The sequence below is a fragment of the Tiliqua scincoides genome, chromosome 6, assembly GCF_035046505.1.
Source record: "Tiliqua scincoides isolate rTilSci1 chromosome 6, rTilSci1.hap2, whole genome shotgun sequence".
NCBI classification, from domain to species: domain Eukaryota; kingdom Metazoa; phylum Chordata; class Lepidosauria; order Squamata; family Scincidae; genus Tiliqua; species Tiliqua scincoides.
Window position 1 is genome coordinate 22,484,602 of NC_089826.1, and position 12,009 is coordinate 22,496,610.

General features: G+C 43.0%; 1 protein-coding gene and 1 pseudogene across 1 annotated transcript; one reads left to right on the plus strand and one right to left on the minus strand.

Moving 5' to 3' along the window:
* Positions 1 to 691: 691 nt before the first annotated feature.
* On the minus strand, positions 692 to 5,546 carry GIMD1 (GIMAP family P-loop NTPase domain containing 1). The gene is made up of 2 exons (XM_066632333.1): positions 5,139 to 5,546; positions 692 to 952 (listed from the first exon to the last, which is right to left on the minus strand). The coding sequence occupies exons 1-2, from the start codon at positions 5,544 to 5,546 to the stop codon at positions 692 to 694; spliced, it is 669 nt and encodes a 222-aa protein (XP_066488430.1).
* A 3,486-nt stretch (positions 5,547 to 9,032) lies between these two features.
* LOC136656197 (5S ribosomal RNA) lies at positions 9,033 to 9,146 on the plus strand (annotated as a pseudogene).
* Positions 9,147 to 12,009: the final 2,863 nt, after the last annotated feature.

Here is a 12,009-nt window from a genome sequence, read left to right on the forward strand (position 1 = left end):
ACTCTCTGGAGACTATGGTATCGCGCTCTGAAAAGTGGTTCTCGAACAGCATCTAGTGTGGCTGAAGAGGCCAATTCGGGAGTGACAATCCCTTCCACACTGGGAGCAAATGTAGTCTGTCCCTGGTGTGTCTCCCTGGCTGTGGGCCTTCCTTCTTTGCCTCAGTCTGTTGGGCAAGTGCCTCTTCAAACTGGGAGAGGCCATGCTGCACAGCCTGCCTCCAAGCTGGACGCTCAGAGGCCAAGATTTCCCATCTGTTGAGGTCCATTCCTAAGGCCTTCAGATCCCTCTTGCAGATGTCCTTATATCATAGCTGTGGTCTACCTATGAAAGAAAGGTGATCACTTTGCATTGGTGAAGGGAGAGACTGAGTGAAGAGGATGACTGATTGATGGATTGTCTTCTTAATGACTCTTATCTTACATCACAAAGGTCAGCAAGGCTGTTTTTAAATCACCGGAACAAAGAAACTTTGTTTTTTAAATTGATTTGCTATAGTGCATTTTTGCCAACCATGTGAGTGCTTGGAACCCACTTGAATAATGAGGCTCAACCTGTAGATTAGTGTCTACACAAAGAATTCATCACTCCAATGACAAGACTCAAGAGAGAAAGTATAAAGGAAAAATAGAAAAGCAGGGGTTGAGAACTGAGACATGAACATGTTTCAGCACAAGATTTTCACCATGGTTTATTTGAATAGAATTGCTTGGTAACTATTTTGTCTTAGAAACTCCATGATTTTGCTTAAAGCTGCTCGATTTTCTTGTTTTAGTGTGGCTGCACAGTTGTCTACAAAAATGTACTTTTGTTGTACAGTCTGCATGAGTTTATGCAGTGCGACAGAAGCAATGTCCAAGTATTCTTCTCTCTTGAACCTAGCCTGGTCAACCTGATCTGCATGTGTAAATAAGATGGCAGTGTAATTCTTCCAGTTAGGACCGAGGAGTTCCTATTGGGGGAAAAATCAATACATCCTTGATTACATTTTTCCATATTTCCATAACGCTATGTCATCTTTTCCAATACAAGACTATTTTCTATAATTTGCCATTGGCCACAATTTTTCACTATAGCCATAAGAAATACACTGCATTGGTATACAAGTTGAGTCTCACTATTCATGAGGATTCTGTTCCTAGAACTCACATGGATGGCAAAAAATTGAATTAAAGCAAATTCATATTTAAAAAAAAAATGTCCTTTTGCTAGGCAATTTAAAAACAGCTTTTGTGATGTAACAGAGTCACTAGGCACACAATCCGTCAGTCAGAGACAGTGCCGCAGGCACTTAGAAACGCTTTTCACTCCGAGCCAGTGACCCCTTCCTACACCCAGAGCTGGGAAAGTGCACAGTGATTATCTTTCTTTCATGTGCTCAGAGGGAAGAGAGAGGTTGCTGGCTCAGAGTGAAGCTGTTCTGAGTGCCTGGAGAGAGAATGATTGATGGTTTGGCGAAGCTATTAAACAAGTTTTTTTCTTTAATTTAAAGGGCCCTTCCCATCTCATTGAGATAGAAAAATCCATGAATAATTAGGTTACACCTGTAATTGCTTGCATGACTGCCTTTCTACAATTTTTCCCCATTTCCAGGGATCAGCACATTCCTTCTCATTTGCAGTGGCCATTCGTGTTGAGTCAAATCCATGTATAAAAAATCAGTGTATACCAAGGTTGGGACCTGTACTGTAAACTAAAATGTATATTTGACTGAGTGTGGCCAGGCTGACTTAAAAATCTGGGGACAAATAGGAGGTGGAGAGTCATATAGCCCTTCCAGAGCTCTTTGGAGCAAACCAGACAACTTCAGGTAGCTGAATAAATGCAGTGCATAACTGAAGTTTGTGAAATTTCACCATTCAGAATAACAACTGTCTTACTGCTTCTGAAAGAAGTACAAAAAACACGGAAAAGGTGCAGTGAATTTGCCCTCTGGTGGTTAAGTGAAGGATTCCAATATTTACCACTTAAATAATGCCAGGCAGCCCAGTCCTATGTCACTCCCCAGGTGGTGATGCAGCCATGCCAATGCCATCCTGCAGAAGAGTTTTGTGCCATGAAGGCCTCCCTGAGGTAGGGAATATTTGTTGCATTGCCCCAGGGGTAACCCTTGCTGGGTCTACCCACCCATGTGCCAGCTATATAGCAGGTGCAAGTCTGAGTGGACCCAGGTAGGCGGATCAAGGCTGGTAAGGGGGATAAGATATATGTGGCACCTTTGTTGCCAATACCACTCCCTCTTAGCCTCCTTCCTTCTCTGCTGGTGTCTGGGTCCAGCTGCTCACAGCTTGCAGCAGTGACCAGGCCATACTGAATGTTGTGTCATGGTTAATGACAGCTGTAAAGGAACACTGCTGTAACTCTTGTTCTGGCAGTGTACAGTCCTATTAGGAATGGACCATTAGTTACTAATACTTTTCAGCTACTTTCCAATAGTATGATTTCTAATTATGATTCACTATGTACAACTTCTTATCGACTGTGGAGCAGCTGACGATTGGGTGTGACATGAACTAGCGTCCACCCCATATTAACTGGCAGGGAGGGGAAATCTAGGACAGTGGGAGCCTCTTGATGACTTCTTATGGGATAGGTTCTGCCCCAGATATTATCTGTGGACCTGACTGAGGAAGAAGAAGTGTTCCAGGTGAAAGTGCAAATGGGTAGTGTATACAGACTCCTATTTACGCTTCTATCCTCCTTCTATGGGCAGGAGGTCTGGTCTAGAGGGTAGAGCCTCCATTTGCCTGAAGATTAACATCCACAAGGTCGCCAGTTCGAGGCCACCGGCACCGTGCGACCTTGAAGCAGCTGGCAAGCTGCAGCTGAGCTGTTCCATCTGCTCGGAGCGTGGGAGGATGGAGGCCAGAATGTGAAACCAGATCGGAGCGTAACATCTTGAATGTGGTGGTTCTTGAAAGAGAGAACCTTTCAATTTGTAAAAATCCCTGCGTGGATTTAATAAGCCTGCCTGTGTAAACCGCCTTGAATAAAGTCTTGAATAAAGACCAAGAAAGGCGGTATATAAATACTGTATATTATTATTATTATATTATCCCTCTTTGGCTTTTGGGGGCTGGCAAGCTGAGAATGGGCCTGAAATTGTCACACTTGAAAATCAAGTGTAAATATTAAAAGCAATTTGTGAATATCATTTACTCCCATGTGCCTTATATTTAATAAAGAACTTGTTCTTGTTGTTAACGTGTGGTCATGGCCCTAATATCCCTGGGAGGAAGTCACTGCAAGGTATAAACACTGTTCTTGAGGCTGCACTTGTTTCCCTATGACATCATCCGTTCTTTTGCCCCATTTATTTTATGATCATATCTGGATAGGAAAATGAATAATTAGCCAACTTTTACATCAACTGTGAAAGGTAATTATAATCCTGGAAGGGAAGCAGTAGACATCAATCCTCTTTTTCCCTACTTGAATTACCTTCCTGTTTGCTTTATTCTCAACATCCCTCTTCAGATGAAGAGTTGGCCTGCGTCCTAGGTTAGGATTGAAAGCATACATTTGCACAGCTGGAATCAGCCCAACTCCAGACCACCCCATCTCATAGTGTGTACTCAGAGAACACCAAACAACATGATAAGCGAGTAATAAAGTTTGTGCCCGATCATTGTGGCAGACTTCACCATGTGACTGCCACCTTTCTGTGATCCAGCCATACACCCCATAGTTCATAAAGAAGCACTGATCAGATGTTTAGCATCTTGTAATTCAGTAGCTACCAGTAATTCTGAAGGTTAATGTAATAAAAGAAATACAATTGATGAAATTAAGTAATTCGGACCATAGTAATTTATTATCAGTACCCAGTATAGAGGTGTTTGTTTATATGTCATTATTAACAAAAACACAGAACACCACATTTTGGTGCTTAAAATATTTTCCAGAAATTAAAATAGAAATAATCCAGTGGTTGCATCTGCTGACACTATATCACCTACCTAGTACACTTTAAAAATGTTTAAAATTAATAAAAACGAGAACTTGGAATGGGACCTTAGAATAAAAACACATAAGAACCCTTTCAGCCGTTTTCTTTTTTTTCTAATCATGAAATCTGCAAAACAATAAAATCATTTTCAAACAGTTCTAGCCATTGGGAAGTCACTGTTAGGGTTACAAAAATGAAGGCTAGATGAAGGATCCTTTCACAGCTATCCCCAATTGTATTTCTACAACTAGGAAGAAGATAGGCAACTTATCAACTTCTGGTGGACCACAAAGTATCTGTTGGTTGGGCTATTCTTGAATAGTATCTTGAACTAGGTGAAGTTTGGGGTAATCCAATCACCAATGCATTTTGTTATGTTCTGAAGCAAGAGTACAGTATAACCTATTTATCCATGGATTTTTCACCTGCAGTTTTTATCATGATGAGAAGGGCCCTTTAAATTAAAGGTTTAACAACAGCCTTGTTAATGCACGAAAGGACAACTGGTTGACAATCCATCAATCATTCTCTCTCAAGGCACTCAGAACAGCTTAACTCCAAGGCAAGCGACCCCTCCCTTCCCCCTGAGCACATGAAAGAAAGGTAATTACTGTGCATTCTTTCCCAGCTCTGGGTGAAGTGCTGCATCAGAGTGAAGTCTTTGTAAGCACCTGGAGAGAGACTGATTGATGGATTGTTGGCCTAATGACTCTGTCTTACATCACAAAGGTCAGCAAGGCTGTTTTTAAATTGCTTAGCAAAGGGACATTGTTTTTTAAATGAATTTGCTTTAATGAGATTTTTGCCATCCACATGAGTTCTGGGAATGAGGAGACTCAACCTGTCTAATCTCAGGATCTCACAACATAGAGACCTTGAATATGTCTTCTTGTTTGTAAATATAAAATACTGTACATCCATGAACCACAGGGAATTTGGTAAAAAAAAAAAAAGTAGAGCATATATGTAGTACACAAGTCTAAAGACCAACCACTTTTAATTTAACCTCGAATGATTATTTTAAGTTATTTTCCAACATTTTAACATTCAAATTTTGGTAGTACTTTGCATCTCCTGTTCTCTGAGTACAGACAGCCTAGGAATGCATGTGAATAGAAATGTCATTTTTAGTTCCAACCTATGCCATCATATATATGTTGCTAGATAGGTTTATCAGTGTGCAGTTTACCTGGACTAATTGGATGGAGGGCTCATCTTCCTCCTTGCACAAGGGAACATCAGCTCTCAGAACCAAAAATGCCAAGTGCAGGCCCTTCTCCCCAAAGTGCTGAACTAAAGCAGTCTTCACTGCTTGATGGACCTGTTCTCCATTCAGGATGCTGTGAGGATATCCAGGAGTGTCCAGTACCTGAACTTGCACAGATAGCTCATTACCACGCCGACGGCCCAAGCCCGACATGTGACAGCTGCGACCCAAATGGCAAGATGTGGTCACAGAACATGGCAATAGATGACTGGCAAAGTCAATACTGCCTAGAAGGGTGTTTCCAGCAGCACTTTTGCCACTCTGGGTCCTTCCAAGCAAGAGGAGATTGATGGTCATCTTGCTATCATCAGGCACTGTGTTTTCTCCCATAATCTCTAAAAATGCAATGTTAATAATATTTAGAAAAAAATAACAATGCAATAATTGCATCCTACAACAGCTACTGCAAATATTGGCCAGGTATCATTTGAGTTGTTGGATGAAGCAAAGGGTGTAATACTTTCAAAAGAAATGCTCCAGATTTGGCAAATGTTCTTGCTCTTGGTCTTCTGGATCACAAACTGTAACAGCACAACCCTACGCATGTCTGTTCAGAACGAAATCCCATTAAGTTCTATGGGACTTCCTCCCAGGTAAGTGCATATAGGGTTACATTCTAAGACTCAATCTTGCATTCTACCCTTTCCTGAATGTATATGTGTACCAAAAGGAAGGGGTGCAAAATGATGTAACGGCCATAGGCACAAGCAATTTGAGAAATTGTGAAGGAAGTTGCTTATTGTAGTTAAAGGTTTAAACTCCTATGCAAGTGTCTCTGAAGCAAAGCGTTTAATTAAAAGCTAGAAGAAAGAGCACTGGGGCAAACGGATAACTTGTAAGGAAGATCCAGTTTGGAAAGAGAACCCACAATATAACAATGACAAAAGAATTGTGTTGAAGAAATGTTGCAGGCTGAATTGTAGCTGGCGAGTGCTTAGAGCATGGAGAACCCCTTGAAACAAGTGTTGTGATCAAAATAAGAGATAGGGCTGCTAGTTTTAATGTATCACACTAAGATCTTTCGCAACACTGCACAACTTATTCATATTCTATCATGTTTCCAATTCAGTGATTCTCACTCAGTCTTCAAACTACTTGTACATGTCTTACAAAGTCATTCTGGCGAAGACCTAAACAGAAGTGACATTATTAAACAAGCACCCTGGCATTAAGAGCTACTGAATCCTCCACCTTCAGCCATTTGATTTGCACCCATGGTAAATAAAGGACTTGTTTTCCATCCCTCGACTCCAATAAAACAAGGTAGAAAACTTGCGCTTTCTTGGAATAAACCTGGGAGTAACAAAATTTGATTGGGTATCTTCTGCATAAATATATCATATTTTGTACAATTTAGGAAAGCTTCATCAGGAATTAAATGAATGCACTTTGACTTACTGTGACTTACTATTGATATATCATTAAGAAACTATCAAATAAGAATGTCCATGGGAAGTTTACAACTTGGTTGTTAACTGAGTTACTGGTATTTGCTTTGCTTTCATTCAAATTGCTCTACTGCTGCTCAATTTCATTCAAACAAGAAAGGACACATTTTCAAGCAAAAATACTGCATGTGAGCTGAGGCGTCGGCTGTTGCATCTTATATATTACAGTATACGTTTAGCATTAAATGTTTTTTCCATGATTAAGGTCAGCACACACAAAGAGAATTCTGTGCTTAATCTGTTGTTCCAGAGTTAATAGTTTCATCCACTTACCTTGTTGGGTTCTGAAAATCTTCCTGCAATCAGTTTCTGTTCTTCAGAAGCTTGTCTGTGATGGGTTTCTGCTTGGACTTTGAAGCGGACATTGCTAATGTACCACAGTGAGACTGATACGTACTCTTTACTCCAGGTTAATCGGTTACAGAATGATCCTTATTTATAACTGATAAGAATGCCCCAATAATCTGCCTTGGCTCTTAACTTCCTCCTTCTTGTTAAATGGTTTTATCATTGAATTTGCTTTCCCTGCTCAAAGATAATGGTGAAAATATCATTTCTAAATGCGTTTTTGTTTGCAAGAGCTGTTACTCTGGGGATGACTGAAAGGGGCAATGGTGTTCATTTCCACCTACTTTCACCCTTTCCTTTTTGGTTGTCAAATTCCCAAGTGTCAAAAACAATGCAATGGCAAACTCTCATTCTTGAAAAGTGTCAATTCTTAGCAGAGGTGTCACTAGGGTTTGTGTCACCCAGAGCAAGAGCTCATTGCATCAACCCCATGATGAACCGCCCCCATACCAGACTATACAGTACAATTTCATATGCACAGCCTAAATGCAGTGGCATCACTAGGGTTGTTGTAGCCCCCATTAACTATTTATTTTGATATATCACAGTACAGGTCGCCCAACAAATCAGTAACCAACAAAGAAACCAGTGGCCAACTTGATGTCACTCACACAACTAAATAAGAGTTCTAGTATTTTTTGTGATGCGTGGAAATCAGAGCTGACTCAAACTAGCACCTTATTGGTTCCCTGCTGTGTCACAGCATCACCTCGTTGGCTCACTTGGAACAATCAGTCTCATTGGCCAGTTTTGAGTCAAGAAAATCCACTTTCTGTTACATAAGGCAGTTGTGTTTTCCTGGCTGGTTATTTATCCATAGCTTTTGATAGAATACAGATATTTAAATACAGTTTGTTTCATTTCATTCTGCATAACATTCCACATTGAATGACATATAACATGAGATATAATATTAATAACATTAAAAAATACAAATATTTCAGAATTTTGGTCAGTAGTGGTTTCACACACACACACTGTTTGCACCCCCTAGTGAAGCCATTGGTTCTTAGATTCTGTTCTACTTCCATAACATTCTGACTTCATGCTTTCCTGAATCACCCCAGCTGGAATCCCTTTGCCTCGTAGAAGGCATATGTGGAAACGTGTTGGGCATTTTGTAGCTTTCCATTCAAGCTTCCTACTTCTGAGCACTATTCTGAGACATAGGGCACAATCCCATCCTGCACTGGAACAGGCAAGCCAGGAGGCTTGTGCTGGATTCAGCGCAGGATAGTGGCCATAAGCAGCTCAGCCAGAGGCAAGGGGAAGCATTTCCCCTTACCCCTGGGTAAGGGCCGCTGGTCCCTATGGGTCTCCTCTGACTTGCACCATCTCTTGCGGTGGCACAAGTCCAAGGAGAGCAGAGCAGCTTGGGGTTGCTCCGATCTCCCCAGTAACATGGGTTGGGATCTGGCATAACTGCTGGATCCCAGCCCCGCCTCCCGCTGCCCACTGCCTGCCCTCCCCCACCCAGGAACACCTCCCTTTCCGCCTCCTCCCTGCCTCCCCCCGCCTACCTTTTTTCCTTGTGTCAGCACAGCTGGGCCGACATAAGACTCGAGGAGGAAGCCGGTGCAGAGACTTTTGTCAGCCTCCACAGGCCGGTGCTTCTCGGAGCACCAGCCCGGTTTCCTCTCAAGGAGGTGCAAACGTGTGTTATGGGATTTTGGATTGTGCCCTTAGTCTCCATTTTGGGGGGTTCACTAGGGACAGGGAACAACTCCTATGTTGTGTACCCCCTTGTATGAGAGAGGGTAACTGAATCATGGCAATTATTTCCTATAGGGAAGAGCAAAATGCTGCAGCAGTGGCCAGTGCTGTCTAAGAACAAATCTGCTAATACTTCCCTAACAGTGGTACCCCACAACGGGCTGCACTGCACAACTACTACCCCAATATTCAAGTCCTCTTTTCTTTCTTTTTGAAATGTGACGTTTTGGTTACTGTTTTCTGGGATCATCTGAGGCCCTGTTCCAAGTGCATTTACCCTCTGAGGTGGGGCAGACATTCACCACAGGTCAACTGTTACCCTGCACATGCCCAATCTTGTCTGATCTCGGAAGCTAAGCAGGGTCAGGCCTGGTTAGTACTTGGATGGGAGACCGCCTGGGAATACCGGGTGCTGTAGGCTTATACCATAGTCTTTCGAGACGGAAGGTTGCCAACCAACCTGCTTGGTAGTGGTGCCAACCTTTTGGAGCACTTTTCTCTCAGAAGCCCATTTGGCTCCTGCACTTTAGTTCTTAAGCCCTACCTCACCTCCTGGCTGTCTCACTGTGGGATGGGTGATGTTTGGGGATTTTTTAGTTGGCTTGCTGGTATTTGAATTTATTGGGTGGTTGGTTCATATCTCTGGTTGGTTGACTTTTTGATTTTGAGTTTTACATTATGTTGATTGTTTTGTATGTTTTCTGATCCTGTTATGATGTTTTTATTGTTGTGTTTGACTTTGGCAAAGAAGGCAACAACATTCTTGTGAAATAAATTGAAAGTTATTTTTTTTTTCCATACAGAACAAAAAAAAATTACAGATGGCACATGAGATGAATATATTCAAAATTGAAACAACCACCACAGCAGTACACATTTCAAATGGAAAACTGCCATGAGGGCCATAAAAAATATTTATTTTATTTCACATTTTTATACTAACCATCTTCCAAGAAGTTCAGGAGGATGAACTTCCTTCCTTCCTTTTGTCCTCACCACGGTGCTCTGAGGTAGGTGAGGCTGAGAGATGGTGACTGACCCAAGGTCACCCAGGAAGCTGCATCACTGAGCAAGGATTTGAACCTGGATTTTCCAGATCTAAGTCCGCCTTCCAAACCACTACACCATCCTGGTTCAGATATCAGAGAATCATAGAGTTGGAAGGGGCCTAACAGGTCTTCTAGTCCAACCCCTGCTTTAGGCAGGAAATCCCATTAGAGCATCTCCAACAGGTGCTTGTCGAGCCTCTGCTTGAATATCTCCAGTGAGGGAGTCCACCACCTCTCTTGGCAATCTGTTCCACTGCCGAACCACCCTGACTGTCAGGAATCTTTTCCTGATGTCTAATTGAAATCTCCTCTCTTGCAGTTTGTACCCATTGGTTCTAGATCTACTTTCAGAGACAGTTGAGAATAAATTATTCCCTTCTTCCATATGACAGCCCTTTAGGTATTTGAAGAGAGCTATCATATCCCCTCTCAGCCTTTTCTTCTCCAGGCTGAACATGCCCAGTTCCCTCAACCTTTCCTCGTAGGGCTTGTCCTCCAGCCCCCTGATCATCCTTGTCACTCTCCTCTGAACCTGCTCCAGCTTGGCTGCATCTTTCTTAAAGTGGGGTGCCCAGAATTGGACACAATACTCCAGGTGAGGTCTAACCAGTGCAGCATAAAGTGGAACCACAACTTCTTGTGACTTGGAAGCTACAGTTCTGTTAATGCAGGCTAAAATTGCATTCACCTTCTTTGCAGCCGCATCACACTGCTGACTCATGTTCATCCTATGATCCACCGCAACTCCAAGATCCCGCTCACATGTAGTGCTGCCAAGTCATGTATCTCCCATTTTATTCCTGCGTCTTTGGTTGTTTTTGCTCAAGTGCAGAACTTCCCTGTTGAACTTCATCTTATTCATTTCAGCCCAATATTCCATATAGAAGTCACAAAGAAAGCACAGTGTTTGATTTCTGACAATATGCCTGACGGCTGGATTTTTGTTGGCATGTGCAAAAAAAGGCAAGCCTTACTTTCAAATATCTGACTCATAATTCAGTTGCGTCTATCCAGAATCGCAGTGTGGATTCTGAGCCAACAGGTCCGCCACTGATATGGTATTCTCCCTTAGACAACTGCAGGAGAAATGCAGGGAACAACGACAGCCACTCTTTATAGCTTTCATAGATCTCACAAAGGCTTTCGACCTGGTCAGCAGAGATGGCCTCTTCAAGATTCTCCCCAAGATTGGATGTCCACCCAGGCTCCTCAGCATCATCAGATCTTTCCACAAGGACATGAAGGGCACTGTTGTCTTCGATGGCTCCACATCAGACCCTTTTGACATCCGAAGCGGAGTGAAGCAGGGCTGTGTTCTTGCACCAACCTTGTTTGGGATCTTCTTTGCTGTCCTGCTGAAGCAGGCCTTTGGAACTGCAACAGAAGGCATCTATCTCCAGACCAGATCAGACGGAAAGCTCTTCAACCTCTCCAGACTGAGAGCAAAATCCAAAGTCCAGCTGAAATGTCTGCGTGACTTCCTCTTTGCTGATGATGCAGCTGTCACTACCAACTCTGCCAAAGATCTCCAGCAGCTCATGGATCGTTTTAGCAAGGCCTGCCAAGATTTTGGACTGACAATCAGCCTGAAGAAAACACAGGTCATGGTTCAGGATGTGGACTCACCTCCCTGCATTACAATCTCTGAGCATGAACTGGAGGTTGTCCATGACTTTGTGTACCTTGGCTCAACGATCTCCGACACTCTTTCTCTCGATACCGAGCTAAACAAGCGCATCGGTAAAGCAGCTACCACATTTTCCAGACTCACAAAGAGAGTCTGGTCCAACAAGAAGCTGACGGAACATACCAAGATCCAGGTCTACAGAGCTTGCGTCCTGAGTACACTTCTGTACTGCAGCGAGTCATGGACTCTTCGCTCACAACAGGAGAGGAAACTGAGCGCTTTCCACATGCGCTGCCTCCGACGCATCCTCGGCATCACCTGGCAGGACAAAGTTCCAAACAACACAGTCCTGGAACGTGCTGGAATCCCTAGCATGTATTCACTGCTGAAACAGAGATGCCTGCATTGGCTTGGTCATGTTGTGAGAATGGATGATGGCCGGATCCCAAAGGATCTCCTCTATGGAGAACTCGTGCAAGGAAAGCGCCCTACAGGTAGACCACAGCTGTGTTACAAGGACATCTGCAAGAGGGATCTGAAGGCCTTAGGGATGGACCTCAACAAGTGGGAAACCCTGGCCTCTGAGCGGCCCGCTTGGAGGCAGGCTG